At 39.1% G+C, this 20,676-nt stretch overlaps 1 protein-coding gene across 4 annotated transcripts in view; it reads left to right on the top strand.

Annotated features, from left to right (window-relative positions):
- The window catches only part of MINDY4 (MINDY lysine 48 deubiquitinase 4), a 72,647-nt gene that overhangs the window by 44,928 nt on the left and 7,043 nt on the right, over positions 1–20,676 (top strand). The window contains exons 14-16 of one of the 4 annotated variants that reach the window (XM_056485018.1): positions 5,691–5,754; positions 8,803–8,964; positions 17,654–17,834. In XM_056485018.1, coding sequence (XP_056340993.1) covers positions 5,691–5,754; positions 8,803–8,964; positions 17,654–17,834 — 407 coding nt within the window. Of the gene's footprint in view, positions 1–5,690; positions 5,755–8,802; positions 8,965–10,105; positions 10,481–17,653; positions 17,835–20,676 lie in introns of those variants that run through there. The other 3 variants (XM_056485020.1, XM_056485019.1, XM_056485021.1) reach the window with 3 other exon arrangements.

A 20,676-nucleotide genomic window follows, 5' to 3' on the forward strand; every position in this document is an offset into this window, starting at 1 on the left:
CCCATCCTGTCATTTTCCACATCCCCATTGTAATTATTTGAAATCCTTATGCTTGAAGATGAGTTTTTTTTCTCCCTCCCAGCCCCAAATCTATTTTGGGAGTAGACTTGTAATTGTGTGTTTGTTAATGTGACTGTCTGTTGCCATGAACAAAGTGAGGTCACCAATTTTCTGTGGCAGCTTTGCCTCACAGTTAAGGATTGTAAACCAGCCAGCACTTACTCTAATGCATTTTTTTTTCTTTTTTATTATTTTATTTTCTTCTGTTATCAAGCCAAGTGATACCTATGGCACAAACTGACTCACATTGTGATAGTCTGGGGTTATTCCTGCTATTACAGTTTGGATGGGACTTCTGTATTCAATATTTAATTATTCTCCATTGAAGACCTGTCAAGAATTTTCCTGAAAGTAAACTGAGAGTAAATATATGTAAAGCATTTGAAAAAAAATTATTTCATTTAGTTTTTGCTAAGGAAAAGTTTTTCTTTTGCTAAGGAAAAGTTCATCTGATGGCAGGTTACATTATATTGGAGATTCCAGTGCTCAAAATATTGATATTTTGGATTTCTATTTATGCACTTCTAACACAGTATTTAGTCCATGCAAGTTTATTTTATCAATGCACCATCAATGCTAAGGTTTATAATGACATTAGAGTTTCTTCTATCAAATAGTGGCTTTGTCCATCTGTGTTAAGCTTTTAGATTTTTTTTTTTTTGCTATTTTTATATCCAGGAATGTATTGATTTCCAGGCAGATTTCTAATCACTGTCTGGAATTCAGCAAATAATGTCAGTGTGCCTGTGACAATTCAGAGCAGTCAAAGGTTTGGTTCAGAACATCTGTCCATTTTCAGTTCTTATATTCTTTATAAACACATTATTTATAACTTGGAACGAACAGTTACAACCAGGCTGAAGATAAACAGATTCACCAACAGGAGCATGGAGAGAAAATGAATTTATTATATATAAAGGTATTTTTTGGAAGGACTTTTAGACATCCCTGGCTTAAACCCAGCAGCATTAAAATACATGAAAATACAGCTATAATTCACACCAGCTGTATTTTGGTGATTTCTGTCATGGAGATTTTTTCAGTTGCTATAAATTAAGTTTTTACTCTGAAGCCACCTTGCACATCTTTTGGTTTCACCACGTTATGATGTTAATTTTGTGTGATAATAATGTGATAAAAAATGTTGGCTTGCATGAGGGCTGAAAGGACAGTTAAGCCTCAGGATAAGGGCTCAAAACTACTTTTTTGTTGGGAAAAAAAAGGCTTTAATAGGAATTTTTTTTAAAAGAACAGTACAAAGTGAATAAACCATGTGGAGCTGAGTTTTGCCATATTTAAATGCTGTGACCATATTAAAACTCATCCACATTCAGTAAATATTTTAGAATTGTAACCCTGTCTTCCCTGGTTTGATGCAGGCATAAAGCACATCACACACATTACAGCTAAAACTAAAAATTCAGCTGGGAGTTCTTAAAAGTGACCTAAAGTTTAGCAAAGTCTCATCAACTTTTTGATTTGTATCAGCACAGAGATTTCTGCTGAAAACTGCACATGGAGCACAGGCTTGATTTAAAATCTTTATTCAGGAGATTTTAAAAATCAGTATCTTGCTTTCTGCCTGATTTTTTTTTTTTAAACAGACTTTATAACATTGCCAGGAGAGGCAAAGCCCACTGCTCTAGCAGCCAGCATTCTCCTACCCCACTCTCCAGCTGGGATTATGAACTATCCCAACTCTGGAAAATAGTGATAATACAGCACAGGAAAGGAATATTTACCACTAACACTGTTGCTTCTTAGTGTCTGTTTACTGCTCTGTGATTCTGTTACAATAGACATGGAAAAAATTGGGCTGTAAATTAAAAAGGGATTCACAGAGTCAAGATTTAAATCATTGTCTGATGATCACTGAGATAATTAAAAGACTCTTGGCTTCAGATGAATGGGGTTTTTTTCTGTTCTAAAGTGATGTAAAAATTATAAATGGAAGATTCCATGCTGGGGCAGTCATGTTAATGATTTATAGATTGTGTCTGCATTGACTTCTGATAGCCAGGACAGCAGAAGGACCAAAATCTTCAGATTTGCCAATAAATGTCTTCACACCCCAGCAGGAGCCAATCACAGAGTTGTGACTATCTGGGGAATATTTGTTCCCACATTATGCATTTTTTTTAATTCCAAATGAGGCAGAGATGGGACTTGTAGTTGTTTTAGAAAGTGTGGGGTTTTTTTTAATCTTCTACAGCAAGTGTGAGTTCTTGTTACAGGTATTGAGAGCTTGACCAGAAGTCACAAGACTTATGGTTACAAGATCTTTTAAGGACTTATTAACCAATAAAACACTGTTAACAAGGATATTTATGTTTCTAATCCAATACTAAGAAATTTCCTTTAATTACAGTGTGATCTTTCTCAGCCAATCCTGTTTTAACATATAGATTTATTCTTAAGGCTATTTTGTCACTTTTATACTTACTTTATTTTTTTTTTTTTTATATCTTACACTTTTTGATTAAACTTTTTTTCTACTGTACATGTTTCTAAGTTTTAAATCTATATTCTTACATCTAGCACTTAAGCTTGGGAGCTTTTCTCAAAGCCTCAGTTCAGATTTTGCATTCTTTTTTAGGCTTTGATTTACAGACCCAGTGCTTTGAGAACTTCTTGCATTCTGAATTCCAGCAACTGTGTGATATTTTTGCAATGCACCAAGTGCATTTGCACCTCAAACACACCTGCAGAGAGGCTGGGGAGCCTTTCCAGGTAGGAGTAGGAGCCCCAAAGGAGTTGAGCAGTGTGGTATTAGATGTGGGAGTCCTTTCTGACCCCCAGATGCTCTGTAGGCACCTGACTGAGCTCTTGGACTCTTACTTGTTGAGTAATCTAAATAAGCAAAGCAGCTAATAGTTAAAAAAGTTATTTATTACAAAGCACATCTTACTACAAAGCACGTCAGTCTCAACAGGCAATAGAAAAGCAATGGCAAAAGCAGCAGCAATAAGTGAATGGCTAGAAGCCAGAATGGCTAAAAGCAACAACTCTCCCAATCCATACTGTTATATAGGATTTTTCCAACAAGCTAAGATGCAAGCTCAGACCATGACTCTTCAACCTATTAGAATTCTGGTTTCTCAGCACACCAGGTTATGTATAACACTATGCATACACTGTGTGGTGTTCTATCTAAGAAATGTCAGCAATATTCTTACTATAACTCTATTATGTCTAAGCACTGTCTACAGCTGTGGGCCTGGAGCCTCCACTGAAGATATCAGTATGTTTACAACCTTCATTAGAACACACTCTGCTAGTGTGGTATCTGAGGCCTTTTACTTACTAAGAACATCAGCACTCACTCTAAGCCTTTCTCAGTCCCTGCACTGTGATTTCTCTGAACTGGGGGGCCCTGACTCCCTGCTCCAGCAGAGCTCAGGTGCAAACGCTGCAGCCTGGCCTGGTTCTGCCCGCAGCAGGGCTGATGGCAAAGGCAGATGTTGTCCTGCTCCTGCAGGAGCTGAGATCCACCTCCAGCCCCCAGCCTGTTTGTGCCTGCAGATGGAACTGGAGCTTCCTGCCATTGTGTGTGGTGTCTGTCCCCGTCCCCGGCTGACGCAGGTTGGACGTTCCGCGCTGCCGAGAGTGGCCGTGCCTGGAGCTGGCAGATGGACCAAAGCCAGAGATTTTATCAGCCCCTCCTTGCCTTGCAGTGCTGCACAGTGCCCTGTCACACTGTCCCCAGCCTTGCCTTTGATTTCACACGGGCAGGAGACGTCAGTGGCGCTTGGTTATGTCACTGACTTGTGAATTCTCTTTAAATAAGGGTTTTTAAAAGGGGAGAAATACGTTTTTGTAAAAGGGATAAAATACTTTTTTGCAAAAGGATAAAATACATTTTTCAAAATGTATTCATGATTCCATGACTGTGACTTTTTTCTTAATGATTTTAAATACTTTTAGCACTGTAAACCTCAAAATTATATGTTACGTTCAAGGAAATCCTATGAGAAAATAATGATCTAAAATTTGGGAATTGTGATTCCACGACTGTCACTTTTTCTGAATTATTTTAAATAATTTTAGGGCTCTAAACCTCAAAATTATTACATTCTGATTTTAGCATCCAAAGGAATCGTGTGAGGAAATAATGATCTAAAATTTGGGAATTGTGATTCCATGGCTGTCACTTTTTCTGAATTATTTTAAATACTTTTAGGGCTCTAAACCTCAAAATTATACATTACATTCAAATAAATCCTATGAGAAAATAATTATTTAAAATTTGGAATTGTGATTCCACGACTGTGACTTTTCTGAATTATTTTAAATACTTTTAGGCTGTAAACCTCAAAATTATTCATTACATTCTGATTTTGGCATCCAAAGAAAACCTATGAAAAACTGGTTGTCTGAAGTTTGGGATGAAGACAGGAAATGTCCTGGCTTTTTACTTAAATTTACTAAATTTTTAATGGAGCATGTATAACAATATCAAGGGGAAATTTCCAGCTAGCTTTACCCTGACCACATCAATTCAACTCCTACTTTGTCAGAAAGAAAATATTTTCATTTTAAAACAAAATTAATTGTGGCAATTGTCAAGAAACATGGATGTTTTTATGCATAGATTTGCCAGGTCAAATGAGAATGAGGAGCCTGGATGTGTGTAGAATGACTAAGTTTTAATTGATTGTTATTCAGGAATTCTTTTTACCTCACTAGAAATATCAAAATAAGGATGGAGTCAAAACAATTGAGATCAGCATATTTTATACTAAAGGAAAATAGCTTTTTTATGAACCATAGAATTAATCAGTTTTATTGCCACAACTCTTCCAGAACATAGTACATTGCTTTTTCTCAAACCTAGATTAAACATTTATTCATGTGTAAAATAATTTTTACAATTCCATTATATCTGAAGGATAAAAAGCTACCACAGTTACAACCTTTATGGCTTAGGCCATCAAACAATCACTAATTCAGTAATTCCATGAGAGAGTGAACTTAGTTTAGGGACACATTACTCCATAATTATGGGCAATTCAACTTCACAGACTTTTCTCTTTGGTGTCACAACATATAATTAGGGACCACACAGCACCATTATAAATGTGAAGGTTTTGGGTTTTTATTTCCTTCTTTTTATGTTGTATACAGTGTTGTATAGATTGTATGGATATATTACCAGTATTTATGATAGGAGTAGCAAATAGCAGATCTCATCTCAGTACTGGAATATGTTGGCCAGGTACTTTGTGGAGTCTGTCTCAGAGAGATTCAGAAACCATCCAGATGTGGCCTGGGAAATTGGCTTTAGGTGCCAGAGGTGGGGTGGACAGCCTCACCCATTCTGTGACTGTGTCACACACATAGTGCAGTAATTCTAATTTCTGAAATTCTCACTAATGGTGGCAATGACTTCTTTTCTCCTCTGCAGCTGTTCCCTTCAAGCCTAGCTCCACCAAACTTCTGCTTCCCACCGGTTTAGTTGAGATATTAATGATTTCTCGCCACGTCAAAAATCACCTTGAAAGGACTCAGGGCTATATTTCTGGCTGGGGGAACAGCTTGGTTCTGTTTTTCTGTGAGACCTAGAGCTGCTGGGCCTATTGAAGAGAAGCAGTTGTATTTCAGTGTGATTTGTTTCCCATCTGTGTTTGCAGGGTGCGCAGTGACTTCGATGTGCTCACCACGCGCCTGATCGGCAGCCACGGCTACTGCACCCAGGTGAGCCCAGCCCAGCCCTGGCTGTCTGTGCCTCTGGCAGCATTTCTTATTTTGGAGTCATGCAGTCACAGGTTTGGGTTGGAAGGGACCTTAAGTTCATCTTGTTCCAGCCCTTCCAAGCTGCCACTGTCCCAGTTTGCCCCAAGCCCCATCTTCTGTTCGTGACCATCTCCAGGGCTGGGGAGTGGTTTTGGTTTCAGTTCAACTGGGCAGAAACACTAATTAATGAAGTGCTTTTGGTTTGCTAATTTGATTTTTTTTTGTTGTGAGGTAGGACTGGGAGGAAGGCAAAATAGGCTTAACTTTAAAACCTTGTACTAGAAACCATAAGAAAAAAAACCTTAGAATAAAACTTTAGACCACTCTTCTTCCTTTAACACATTTTTTTTTTCTCTCACACTGAAAATGTATAAAAAACAACTTAATTTACTATTTTAAAAACATTTTTTCACTAATTTACCAATTTCTAATTACTAATTACTTGACCTTATGACTTAATATATGCTTTGCCCATTTTCCTCCTAGTTAATTTTTATCTTACAGCTTTTATCACACAGGACAGGAGGCCACATCCTCTCAGGGCAACCTGTTCCAGGGCCTCACCATCAGAATATAATGTACAATTTTGAGGTTTACACCCTAAAAATATTTAAAATAATTAAGAAAAAGTCCTAGTCATGGAATCACCATTTCCAAATTTTAGATAATTATTTCCTCGTAGGATTTCTTTGGATGTAAAAATCACAATGTAAGGTATAATTTTGAGGTTTACAGCCCTGAAAGTATTTAAATAATTTAGAAAAAGTCATAATTGTGGAATCACAATTCCCAAATTTTAGATCATTATTTCCTCATAGGATTTCTTTGGATGCCAAAATCACAATGTAATGTATAATTTTGAGGTTTACAGTCCAATTCAGAAAAAGTCCTAGTCATGGAATCATAATTCCCAAATTTTAGATAATTATATTCTCATAGGATTTCTTTGAATGTAATGTATAATTTAGAGGTTTACAACCCTAAAAGTATTTAAAATAATTTAGAAAAAAGTCACAGTCGTGGAATCACAATTCCCAAATTTTAGATCATTATTTCCTCACAGGATTTTTTTGAATGCCAAAATCAGAATGTAATGTGTAATTTTGAGGTTTACAGCCCTGAAAGTATTTAAAGTAATTCAGAAGTAGTAGTAGTCATGGAATCAAAATTCCCAAAATTTAAAATAATTATTTTCTCATAGGATTTCCTTGAATATAACAAATAATTTTGAGCTTTAGAGCCCTAGAAGTATTTAAAATAATTAAGAAAAAAGTCACAGTCGTGGAATCACTATTCCCATTTTGAAAAATGCATTTCATCCCTTTTGTAAAAACATATTTCATCCCTTTCAAAAACTCTTATTTTAAAGACAATTTACAAGTCAGACATGACAAAATGTTATATTTTTTTTGTGTTTTGGCTCATTGTTGTTTTTGCTTTCAGAATTTCTGCTTCCCAGGCTGGTGTTCTGGTCTGCCTGTGCCTGTACCTGTGTGTCCATGTCCTCACTCTCCTCTCACCTGCCTCCCTGGGGCTCCTTGGTTGATTTTAGTGCTGAGATAATGTTCATTTCCCACTCAGAAAGGTGCCTGAGGTTCTGATCCTACAGTTCAGTGATTCCAGGATCCTCTCTATTCTCCTCTGGCTGCCAAAGACAAGCTGCACGTTCTTCTCTTTGCTGCCAGAGGATTTTTGTACTGTCACCACCCAGTGGTTCCTCAAGAAGGTGGCAGAACATCAGTGATGGTGAATAAGAAGTGCTAAAAATATCAATAAAAGCCTATAAACCTTGGGGAATCCTTCAGGAGAAACCCAGAGCTGTAATTGTGTGCAGTATTTTTAAAACCAGTTCCAAACTGGCCATACCAGGGTTATTCATGTCTTTGGGCATGGTAGTTTGCAGTATTTTTTCTGGAAGCTTTTTTCTTTGTTATTTCCCCTCCTGTTTCTAGCCATGTGTTATTTATCCACAGTTAAGTGCTGCTGTTAGCTCTGCTTTCCTGCACCCCAGCTGGCCCTGCTGGGATGTTGGCTGAGAAAAATATCCCACATCTCTGTTCTTGAACTTCAGGCACACTCACATGTGCCAGTGCCACCCCTGCTCTCACATGCATTCAGCCTCTGACACACCCCTTCTTCAACTGGAGAGGAAATAATCAGCAATCATCCCTAGGAAATACCAATATTTTAGTGATCTGGGTCCATATGGGTAAATATCTTACAGCCAGAAATAATCAGTGAGAAAGAATCATAATTTGACAAATCTTGTCCAACATACAGAATGCATCACTAAACACTTACAGAAATGTCATGTAGCACTGTACAGGCTTTGAGTTTATGTCCTTCATGCTGTGCTTTTCACTGTAGGGAAGAAAGGACAGCAAAATGTTTTCATTAAAAAAAAACCCAAAACCAACACTTTTATGAGATGTTTGAGAGTTGGATGTGAGAGTAAATAAATTATCAGCAGTTTGCCTCCAGAAGGATGAAAATTGAAAACTCTTCAAATATTTGGACTTTAGCAAAGCTTTCAATACTTTCTCTCACAGCATCCTTTTGGACAAAAAGTCCAACCCACAGCTGGAAAAGGTTTTTTTTTCCCCAGAGAGTGCTGGCACTGCCCAGGCTCCCCAGGGAATGATCACAGCCCAAGGCTGCCAGAGCTCCAGGAGGATTCAGACACCACTCTCAGGGATGCTCAGGCTGGGATTGTTGGGGTGTCTTGCAGGGCCAGGAGCTGGAGTTGCTGATCCTTGTGGGTCCCTTCTAACTCAGAATATTCTGTGATTTTATAATTTCCCATTTTGCTTCAGGAGACTTCGACCAAAATACCTGGAATCTTTTTATAAGCAATTTTAATCCTAACCATAAACCTAATTCCACTACATAAATTAGGGGTCATGTACATGTGTAACTTTATCCTGAATCACTCTTATGCTGATTAACTACTGTTTGGTTTTTCTTTTTGTTTATTTTTTTTTTTTTTTATTTTAAACATGTCCTAAACAGGAATTGGTGAACTTGCTTCTGACTGGCAAAGCTGTGTCCAATGTTTTCAACAATGTGATAGAGCTGGACTCTGGGAATGGCAATATCACCATTTTGAAGGGCATCACCAGCCGCAGTGACATTGGTTTGCTGTCTCTGTTTGAGCACTATGATGTCTGCCAGGTAAGCTTTCCATCCTCCTGGTTTAACTAAAGAGAAAACAATTACTTTTAAAATCAGCTTGGAGTAAGTAAAGCAGCAAAGAAATTACTGGCTTGGTTCAGTTTGTCTTTTCTGTGCTGTAGTAGTGGTTTATTACCTGTAAAAAAAGTTACAGACCATTAAAATAGTTGTTACTGCAATAGGATTGCCCTTTAATTGCTTTTGATAGTCATACTTTAATTGTAGTCATCACAAAAATAAAAAATAGATTAAAACTTTCAGAGGAGTGGCAGGGATTCATTTACCTCAGGAAAAACCTGTAAGGATTTCACTGGGTCTCCATCAGCAGGAGATGGAGGATGGCAGGATGGACACCTTTCCTAAAGACTTGCTCTGTCCTAAACAGCCAGTCTTGTTTTTGGTGCAGGAATATTATTTGAAATCCTCTTGCTTTTGTTAGATACTTGTAGCAGTCCCACCTGCATTTGCAGCAGCAGCACCTCTGTAGAAGCTTGAAGGTGATTGCCAAAGGATTTGTGTGTAGTGATCTGATCTAAATGTGTGACTGAAAACAAAGCTTGATTTTAGCACCTTCCCACATGGCTGAAATCAGGTACATTCTCCTGCTGCTGGCAAATCACAATTTTTGTTATTTTTAATTAACACAATTGTTTACATTATTCTCAGGATTACAAAAGGCCTGAATTCAGTCAAGACATCTTAGCAGTGTACTCAAATCAGATTAGTTCAGAACAGAGTGCACTAAAAATAAATAAGCTTCTGTGTCTAGTTCATGCTTCTTTTTCTTTTCTATAAACAATGTGACATTTAAACCCTCAGAAATGGTTATGCACCACTCCAGCAGTTTTTCCATTCTCCAGTCAGGAAAATGACTCGGGAATGGCAAAATGGTAAATGAGGTCAGGGCAGGTAAGAGCTATTTCTTACCCACCTGCCCTCTAAAAATAAAATAAGTTACCCAGAGATTCAGACTATTTTCCACTTATTCTGCAAATTATAAGGTAGAGGGGATCTGTTCCTACTGCTGGGCTCTTCATGGGAGCTGGACTCATGAGCAGGGATCTGTTTTTCCAAGCCAGTGACTTAATCAGTTACAGAAACTCCAGTAGACGTAGTTTCCTTTTTTTCCCCTTTTTTTTAGGAGTCTACACTAGTTGGGCATCTGCTGCAAATTGTCCTGGTTTTTATTAAGAACATCTGGGTGTTCTCTGCATTGCAGTTCAGAGGCAAAGGACTGGGACAAAAATCAGATTCTGGTGGATTTTGGCCCAAAACTGGGGAGTCTCCACTGTGGCTTCAGCATGAGGGGCCAGATTCTGCTTCCTGTTATAAAATTCAGAGCAGTTCAGGAAAAAGAAATGTCAGTGGCAGTTTGCAGAGGTGGAACTGAGAATAGAATTTGTCTTTCAAAGTGACTCTTTTATTCCTCTCAGCATCCAGTTACAGTGTGGCTCTGAGCTGGTAACTGAACCCAGCCATGGAAAAGCACTGTCATTTTTGGTTGGGTTTATTTTTTGTTTCCAGGAGTAAGAAAATCCTGAGCGTGCTATGGTGAATCATAGACACTGGAGTCAGAAAACTCCCTTTAGGTCACATCCAGCCAATCTCTCAGGGGATAACTCAGGATATTTTTGTGTCCTGTTATATAGCAGGGTTTCTTTTCAAAATCTGTACCCAAGAAGTTCCTGCCTTTTTGTTCAGATGGCCATTTTATCATTGATTTTAGTGCATATATCTGTGATCTTACAGTTTTTCTCATCTGTCTCTATTCTAAAACATGAATAAATGCAAATAAAAATTTGCAGATCCTTGTGAATTCGGAGATTTTGGTATTCACCACACAGCCTGTGTTTGGAAATACTATTAATAAATCAGACTCTTCATTGACTTAGTTTCCTCTGATTATAATTTTACTCATCATCCAGCCTGCCCCCTGAACAATTCCTCCCCATCCTCTGGGCATTTGCAGCTGATGTAACAGTGCCTCCCTTTTTTATCAGCACATCCTGTCCAAGGCTTGTTTTGATTTCCCTGCTCTAGACTTGTTCCAACTTACCAACACATTCAGGACAGGATATTCAAGATTCCAGGCTAGGTGCAGTAAATCCACATGGAGGAAGACTTCTCTGGCCTTTTATCTAATTTTTTTTTTTTAATATGTGGAGCATTTGTGTGTAATCCACAATTCCCTTGGTGTGGTTTCTGGGTTGCAGATATTGGGAGGGCACAAGAATTAATGCTCAAACTCCAACAGTGGCAAATGCAAGGAAAATGATCCATCCCTTTTCTGCCAGTGGTTGTTTGGAGAATCTCTGTGTTCCCCATCCATTCATCCCCTCCAGGGGATGCTGAGTTATCTTTGCTGATGAGGAAAACGTGTGCCCCCAGTCATTTGTCTGCAATTGTTAATGTTCAATCATCACTCTCAGCCCTGACATATCACCAAACTCCCTGGAGTTTTTTTGCTCTGTAATTACTTGCTGCAAATTGTTTCACAATGACAGATGGATCCATTCCATCTGTTTCATGTGCAAACGTTTAGTTTCACAGTGAGATTCTGGATTTTAATGGGAAAAAAAAAAGCTAAAAGTCCAATTCTGCTACTTTTCAGTAGGCAAGTTACACATTTTTGTTTTTTTTTTTCTTTGTGCTAAGCCTGTATTTAAGCAATATCAACTCCATGTGATCTTACACATTTAACTTAGAAGCCCAAATTGAGATTTTAGGTTTCCTGGGATTTATTTAGAGCATGTCAAGCAGCAGGAACATTCCCATATGAAATTGCTGGGGGTTTCCTCTGTCTGCTGAGCTGCAGGATTCAGCAGTTCAGGCTCAGGGAAGCTGAGTGGTTTCTCAGCAGGGACAAGACCTTGGAGAAGAGGATGAGGCACAGGAGTGGGTGAGAAAATCCCTGTGCTTGGGTCAGAACCTTTGGCCTAAATGCCACATTAAAATTGCAGGTGAAAAGACTTAGAAGGATGAAATTCTTTCTTTCAAAATGTCTTGAGAAGTTAAAAGTAGAAAGAGATGGAAGCAGAGGCTCCTCATATTTATGCCAGGTCATTAAATAAAGGGAAAAATAATCTTCATTCTCAGGTAATAAATTTTAGAGATTATTATCATTCATAACTTGCTAATTCTTTCTAACCAATAACAACAATATAATAACTAATTACATTTTGTTATTATAATATTAAAACCAATTAACAAACAGTGCTAATTAACATGAATAATGATAATAATAATATATAGCATTTACATTCCATTTCCTATTAGCAGATCTGAGCTTAAAGAGTTGCAAGTGTCATTTCCAGTTTACACAGAGGGGTAATAGGTGAATAAAAGTCCAAGTGCTTATCCCAGTTAAGTCACCCAGTAAGCTCCTGGCTGAGGTCTGAATCTCTCATTCTAAAGGCAGTTTGGTGAAAAAAATGTTTTTTGAAACTGCTTTAGGTATGTGCTGTTGTACATGAAGAAATGGAAATATTCAAAGTTATTTGTCTCTTTTGAGCCTTCCCTCTGTCTTTGTTTTCTCTAATCTCTCCTGCTTTCAGCTGTCCTGTCAGTTAAACCTCCTGTTGTCTGACCTCCCAAATTCACCCAACTCTGGTTCCTGACTGTCCCAGCCCTTCCTGAGCTGCCAGCACTTCCAGGGACCTGCTGCTTTTCAGTTCTTGCTTCTCTGAAAACAGAGAGGGCATTGACAAAGAAGCTGCCCACATTTTCCCTACTTCTTTTCAAAAAGACAGAGTAAAGCAACAGAAACAAACAGAATTTATTCATTAAAATTCCACAGATGGGAAATATTATCTTTGGTCCTTTTGAAGAAACCACTCTGCTATGACAGACCCACTTGAACAATGAAGTTCAGCACACATGCTCTGTCTCCTGGCACCTCACCTGTGGTTTTGCCCTCTTTTGTCCCTCTATAACCTTCTGCCCAGGAAAATGTGGCTCCTAAACAATCTCTTTTCCCCTTCAGATGGGCTGGATTCAAGCCAGGCTATTGGTGGGGTGGTGGAGGGGAAAGTTTAAAAAGAGGGTTTTAACCACCTCATTTGGGAAACCAACCACAAAAACACACAAGTGCAAAATGGAAACTGGTGGTTGGCTTCAATTTTCCATTTATTTTTCAAGAATAGGGGCAAGTGTTGTGCCCTCTAGGTGCAGCAGTGGAAGCTGGTGCTTATGTAAGACTTTAGTGAGCATCACTGTGGGCAGAAACATGGAGTACATTCAAATTTGACAAAGCATTGGCCTTTGAGAAAGTCTGTTCTTCATTCCTTGTTTTTACATCTCCCTTTCCAGCCTGGAACTGAAATTTTCTTTAATGAAGTCCTATTGTTCTCTGAGTTATGGCCAGTTATTTTCCCAGAGGCCAGTCAGTGTTGCTGGGGTATTGGCATTGCTTCCTTGCCAACATCCTTCCAAATGAAATAAAAATCACAGAGTTTTTATCCAGGACAATAAGGATAACAAAGCCCACATGTGTAGAAGAGCTGTGTGTGCTTTGCAGACAGGTAAAGCAGAAAATGACAAGTCAGATATTTTCCATGTGTCCCTCTAGATTATAAACACCTGAATTTGGATCTGGATCTATCCCATCTCACTTTAGGTGCTTTTTAGGATGAAAATGCTTCAGGTGAGAGTTCAGCCAACTCCCTGCTTCACTGGTGAATGGGAGGGTCTGAATTTCTGACAATACTCATCTCTTGCTTATTTGATTTTACAGCCAAAGCCCAAGGGCTAAGCTGCTTTAGAGGGCCTAGAAATAACTGCAGAAGTGTTCTGTGGGCTGAAGCTGCCCTGTCCTTGTCACTGCAGTGGTGTAACTCCCTGAAGTGGGCTATAAACTCTGTGTGTAGTGAGGAAATGGCAAAGTGCTGAAATCTGAGTGAGAGTTTGAATCTCCCTCAAAATGCCTTCATTTTTTGGGACATTCCAGAAGAGCAGCTGAGTGGGACAGGGATAAAGGAGAGATCTTGAGGCTGCCTGGCACCCTGAGTTCTGTTTTCCTTTCCACATCTGCTGCCTGTTACAGCATGGCAGAATAAGGGAGCTTTAACCAGGAGCCAGTGCTTTCCAGGAGTCTCTGCTTTGCTTTGGGAGTCCTAGGATTTAACACACACCTCTTTCTATTCTTCAGTCATGGCTCTCCCCCCCCACCCCAGTTCATGATTAGAAAGATTTCCTTTTTTTCCAAAAAAAAAAAAAGGATCTAAAGCTGCAGAGAAATTACCTGAGGCTCCAGTGTAGCAGCAGTGTTTGTCATTATTTTATAAATATATGGCTAAAAACTCTTAAATTTCTGTCTCACCTGGCATAGTGCATATGTCACATGTCATAAGCATTAATTTTATTTTTCTTAATCTGACTGAAATCAAGTATTTAGCAATGGCAATAACTTTGCCCTCACAGTGTCCCTTAATTATCTGCAAATCCAGCAGTGCTGTGGCTGACCTGGTGTTTCAGGGGTGCTGCTGGGATGGGTGACCTGGGTCACTGCTGCCCCAAGGGCTGCTGAAAAGGTTTTATTTTTGATTTTACACCTCTCTCTTCACTCTTAACACCCCTGGAACATTGTTCAATATTCATTCAGAAAAGGTCATTGCAGCTGTGGGGAATAGAACACTGGCAGAACAAACAATGGGCTGTAACTCTGGAAGTTTTGTGTAATTATCCTTTTGCCTGTCAATCCTTCTGGATTCAGTGCTACCAGAAATTCCTCAGTTTGACAGAGCCCAGCCCTTTGTGCAGCCATTACACTCTGTGATTACTCCTCAAATAAACATCTCTAGCAGCTGAATTCAGGGAGAGAAGCATAAAGCAAGGAATGATTGATTATAAGTAGAAAAGTGTTGGAACCCAGAAACCTGGGAGTTTTAAACTTTCTGTGCTTTCTGGCACTGACCCCCAGGAGAACACTGCTTTGATCTGAGGCCTTGAAGAAGCTTCCAAATTTGGGTGATGGAATTAAAATCACTGGTGTGTAATTAAATAGAAGTGTGTGATTTTATATGGTGAATGGGTTTAAGCCACTCACACATAAGGTAGAGGTGTAAGTTTAAGTTTTAGGATAAGTAAATGAGTCAGTAAGTTTTAGTATGAGCTCTAATGCTTTTAGTAAGTGAAAGGTTCAGATACCAAAGTGGAAGTGTGAGTTCTAGTGAAGGTTGAAAAACACACTAGTGTTTTCAGTGGAGGCTCCAGGACAGTAGTTGTAGGCAGTGTTTAGACATACCAGAGCTGTAGTAAGAATATTGCTGACATTTTTCAGATAGAACAAGACAGGCTGTATGTGTAGTTCTATATGTAACCTGCAGTGTTAAGAAACTGGAATTGTAATAGGTTAAGGAGTGCAGGTCTGAGTTTGTGTCTTGCCTTGTTGGGAACATTCTATATAAGAGTTGGTATTGGGCAGAGTCAGTGCTTTTCTGCTTTTCTGCCATTGCTTTTTTGCTTTTGTTCCCTGTCAACACCCAAGAAGAAGACAGGAGCTGCTGCAGCATCACTGGCCCTACCAGGACCTCAGGGAGCAGCTCCTGCTTCTGTTTGGGACTCTGAACTGAAACTCAGCATGGACATTGGTGTCTGTGACTGTGCCTTTGAGACTGATGTGCTTTGTAATAAATAACCTTTTAGCAACTATTGGCTGCTTCACTCATTTTAGAAGATAACCCAACAGAGTTGGTGCCAAGAGCACTGGAGGGTTGTAACCCCACAGTCCTGGAGATCTTTTCCAACCTAAATGTCTCAGTGATTCTACTCCACACAGCAGCTGATGCTTGAAGAAGCAGCCAAAGGAATCCTCACAGTGAGGATTGTCCTTACTTTGTCAGCAGCATGGTTCCATATTGTATTTTGTAAAAAATATGTTTTTCATCTTGGTGTCAAAGGCAGCAGCTAATCCTCAGCTGGATAAATTGATGTGACCAAAACAAAGACTTGTCCCTTCTTCTGGGAGAGCAGGATTTGAGCTACAATATTTTTAGACTCTCTTAGTTGTCTCAAAGTTCATGCCCTCGCTGTTTTCTGCAAAGATTGTAATTGAAAACTACACATTTTTGGAGAATGTTCCAAAATCTGAACAGTTTGTCCTGGCTTCAGGGGAAGGCTCATGTGGATGAGAGTGGACGTGGCTTTGAAAGTTCTGTGTCTCTCTAATCTTCGTCAAATGTTGTTTGATGAAGCTGGGAAGTTGCTTTTGCAGACAAACGTAGGAAGAACACATTTTTAGGAGACTGGCTGTTCTTTTTGGCTTTGACTTATCTGCATATTAAAATATGCATATTTGTGACTGAATCTTTTCATCTGTGTCCCTCTAATTTGCCATCTTTTGTTGAAACTGCGTATTTTCTTTTTTGATAACTCCTGTTACGAGTATTATTGGAAGCTTGTAAAAAATTCTTTACTTCTAAGCCAAGAATTTACATAAAAAGCAAGACTGTTGTATAAAAGGCTGTTTAAAATAGATATTAACAAAGTAATGAGTCAGGGAACAGTTACTTAATTAGCTGGAGACTTGTTATCTAACATCAGAAGAAATTCTCCCTGTGGAAGGCAGCTGAGTTTGCACACCTAAAAATTCAGATATAAATTCTAAATGTCAATCAAGATGAAAACACAAACTCCTCATCACTTAGGGTGCTGCTTAGAGCTTTGATTACAGCAGAATTAATTTTGGCTTCTGCCTTTTGCTTTTTGCCATTTGTCCCTGTGCCTAGGGCAAAGAACTGAGGGCTGCACTGTAGGAGTTCTATCCACAAATCTCTATCTAGAAATCACGTACAAGAATTTTTCTGTTAAAATTTCTTCAATTTCCACTAAGGAATTTTCACTGGAAAAGTCCTGGAAGCAAAATTATTTCACTGAAAGCAAAATGTTTAATTTTAGATATCAGTTTCCCTAAGCAATTTCTCAAATTTTCTCTTTTTTTTTTCAAAACCCAGCTGCAGTGCTGCTGGTATCCCCATCTTCCATCCCTTATAAATGAAATCTCTTGAGTTTTCTAGTTTAAAACATCAGTGAATTAATATAAAAGATTTTATGCACTTTCTTAGAGAATATTCAGGTTATTTACAAATATATTTTCAAAAGAAAGAACTTAGAAAAAGTTTTGTTAAAATTTTATTTTCACATGAACATATTTAATTTTTAAGAATAATGAAGCAAAACAAATGGATCTTTATTACTTTCTTCTCTAGCTGAAAATATATGAACTAGAAGGTGATGAAGTGAAGGGAATATATTGCTTTCTTTACTCAACTGAGGATTTTGGGCTCAGTTGAGTTGCCCAGGCAGGGATATCTCAGGGCACTTGAGATCCTGTGAGTCTCTTACCTGGTTTCCAGTCACTGTTGAATGGCAGCACAGCCTCCCATTGATCCCATGTTGTGTTCTGTGGTTTTACAGCTCTTGCAGAGGTCGTGGATCCTGTTGGTTCAGCTCATCTGGGATCTGATCTTTCAGCTGGAAGCTTCATTTCATTACCTCCATAACTCAAGGCCTAATATTTGCTTTATTTGCTCCATGATTTACTGGTCTGCTTCATCAACAGTCTCTAATGAGCCTTCATTAGTGTTTGTAGACTAGAATAAATAAATTATCTTACAAATGTTATGCTTTCCACAATAAATTGCTTCTCCCCCCAACCCCAGTGATGGTCTGCTGTTTTTGTATTTTTCTCTAGGTTGGTTGTTACTTGAAGACTCCCAAGTACCCAATTTGGCTGGTGTGCAGTGAAAGCCACTTCAGTGTGCTTTTTTGTTTGGAAAAGGATTTGCTGAGTGACTGGAAGACAGGAAGGAGGTTTGATCTCTATTACTACGATGGCTTGGCCAACCAGGATGAGGAGATCCGGCTGACAGTGGGTATGAGCAGCTCCCTGACTCTGCTTCTCACCTCTGGAGAGGCAGAAAGGAGGATCCAGTAATACAAACAGTGATGGTTGAGGGCAGTGAACTTTAATTTGTGTGCTGTTGCCTAATTTCCAGACTGAGTTTTGTGATTAATTATAGTTCACAAGGAAGTTTTGAGGATAAGCTCTTGAAAGGGTTAACAGTGAGCATGTGTCACTTTATACACACTGGCAAATCTTCCAAGGAGCAGCTTGTGATCTCTGGTTTATTCATACTCCCAGGATTATAAAATATATTTCACTACTCCCATTCTCCTTCACATCATCTCCCATTGTTTCTGCAGGCAGAAAGTGCAGGTCTCCTGTTCCTCACCCTAAATGCCTGTAGGAAAATGAGCAGAGAGGGTGAGGAAACATGAAACCACTGCTTCCAAGGCAAGAAGATGCCAGTAATCTGCTAAAAAAGTTTAGTCTCTTACCTGCCTGGAAGAAGAAACCTGCAAAAATCTTCCAGCTTGTTACACTCCTTCTTTTAGGAAACCATGCCAAATTACACAGCTGCTTTTACAGTAAATACTTCTTCAACTGGAAGGCATTTGGATGAGTGTTCTGATCCTTAGAAAGCACCTACTTCAACACATTCTCCAGCACTAAATCCCTGTTTGCTAATAATATCCTACTCACCTTTTGTTTTCTTTCCTTTGGTACATTTATACAATCTTGTCTGTGATTCTTTGATAACCAAATTCCTTCTCAATCTTAAGGAGCCACTCCACTGTAATCTGCTCTTTAGAAATAAGTTCTCTCTATTCCTTGTTTGCACCAACATCCAGGTTTTTGCACAGCATGGGTGTTGTATATTCTGCTGAGTCCATGTGGCAAAGTTGTTTCTGTGCTGGGAGTGCTGGGGGTTTAAGATTTGGTAGTGAGTTCAATCATTTTTTCTGTCTCTGCCTTTTAATTTGCCTGTTATTTCAAAGAAAATCCCTGTCATTCTATTGTAGGGGTCACAGGATATATTAGCTCCAAAAATGATCCATTTTCACAGGACTGTGGTTGCCAGCCTGGTTCCCACACCCCAGATAAAAGAGACAGGAATCACACAGCTCAGCACAGGACTAGAGACAAGTTTTTCTATTGTGTTGTACCACATAACATCTGGTCCAAACCAGGTATCCTAATGTGTCTTTCCATCACCAGGAATGTTTCCAAAATCAAGAGCCTCTAAACCCTCTCAGATCCCTGGATGAGAAATTCCCCAGACACATATAAACTTTTCCCTTTGCTGTCCAAGCTGTCATGGCATTTCTTTGTGTTTCTCCTCAAAGCTGAAATGTGCATGGAGTTGTAGATATCTCTTTGTAGTGGCCATAGCCCCTTCCAGGGATGTGTCCCAGTAAACCCTTTGTTATCAGTTAAATTCTGCAAAAGGCAGTAAAAATGCAAATATTTTCATCATTCCACAGAAGCACTGGCCTGGTTCTGGCTGTGCAATAATCCCTTGCTAGGTCTGGAGAAAACTGTAATTACTTTACATCCAAAAAGGTAACTCTGGCCAAAGATCTAAACCCAGCAGACAGGAGCAGATGGAAATACCAGAATGCCAAATATTGCTGGTATTTCCCTTGTGGAGGTGATGTTTAGGCAGCATCAGTGGGGGAAGCAGCAGGAGGAGCTGAGTGCTGCCCCAGCCACATCTCCCTGCTGCTGGGTAGCAAAGCTGTTTGCTTTACTTGAGTTCCTTGACATGGGAATCTTGATTATAATTAGGTAAAATTACCATCAAGGTCATATTTCAGGAAATATTGAAGAAATTGCTCTGGGCAAGAAAGGCAGAAAAGACAGAAGAGTAGAATTATGTTCTGGAAGTAGCAGCAATTGCTACTTTATATTGAGAATTTGCTCTGCTTCTCATACTTAACCATTTGCCAAAATGTAGACAAGAAACATAAATTTCCTTCATAGAAGCAGGTTAATGACATCAACATACCATCACAAAGAGAGGAAAATAATAATAAATCTTTCCATTGGGGTAGAAACTGTAACTGTGCTGGCACTCAGTTTCTCACTAATTAATTCCTTTTCCTTTACTCTTAGATACACTTTTATCATACTTTTTTTTCCCTATTTCTTTGTATGGAAACACTCCATTCAAACCTCTTGACTGGAAGAATTTCAAATTCAAATCTAAAAACGACAAAATTTATCAAAAGTTGGCCATGAGTGGGAAAGGCAGCCAGGGCTATGGTCAGGACAGTGGTTTAGGTTGCACCAGGAGAGGTTTAGAGAAAAATTTCTTCACAGAAGGGGTTGTCATGCACTGGAACAGGCTGCCCAGGGAAGTGGACTCACCATTCCTGGAAGTGTTAAAAAACCTGTAGTTGTGGCACTTGGGGACAGGGTTTAATAGTGAAGGTGGTGGTGGTGCTGGATTTATGGTTAGACTTGATGATCTTAGAGCATCCAACTATTATTATTCTAAAATTCTACATTACAAACTCTTCAAAATTAGGATAAAAAAGGCTCTTTTAAACTTAAAAGATTCCTGTGTGCCTGTAAGTTCCTGAGGACATAGAGGAAAACCACCAGTACTTTATGTACTTTTAAATATTGTCTGTTTGCCTCCACTCCAGCCCTTGCTGTCATCCTGAGTTTTCTGCATGTGTCTGTACCCATCAGATCAACACACAGGAGAGAGCCAGGTCCTTTCTGTGACAGATAGATCTGAGACTGGCAGCTGGCAGTGGTCAGGACAATCCCCTCCCATCCTGTCTCACTGAAGCAGACCCAAATCCTACACCGTGCTGCCAATCCATTGGCTGGGAGACAGAAAAGAAGAAAGAGAGAAAAAAACC

This window comes from Oenanthe melanoleuca, chromosome 2, assembly GCF_029582105.1.
Source record: "Oenanthe melanoleuca isolate GR-GAL-2019-014 chromosome 2, OMel1.0, whole genome shotgun sequence".
NCBI lineage: Eukaryota > Metazoa > Chordata > Aves > Passeriformes > Muscicapidae > Oenanthe > Oenanthe melanoleuca.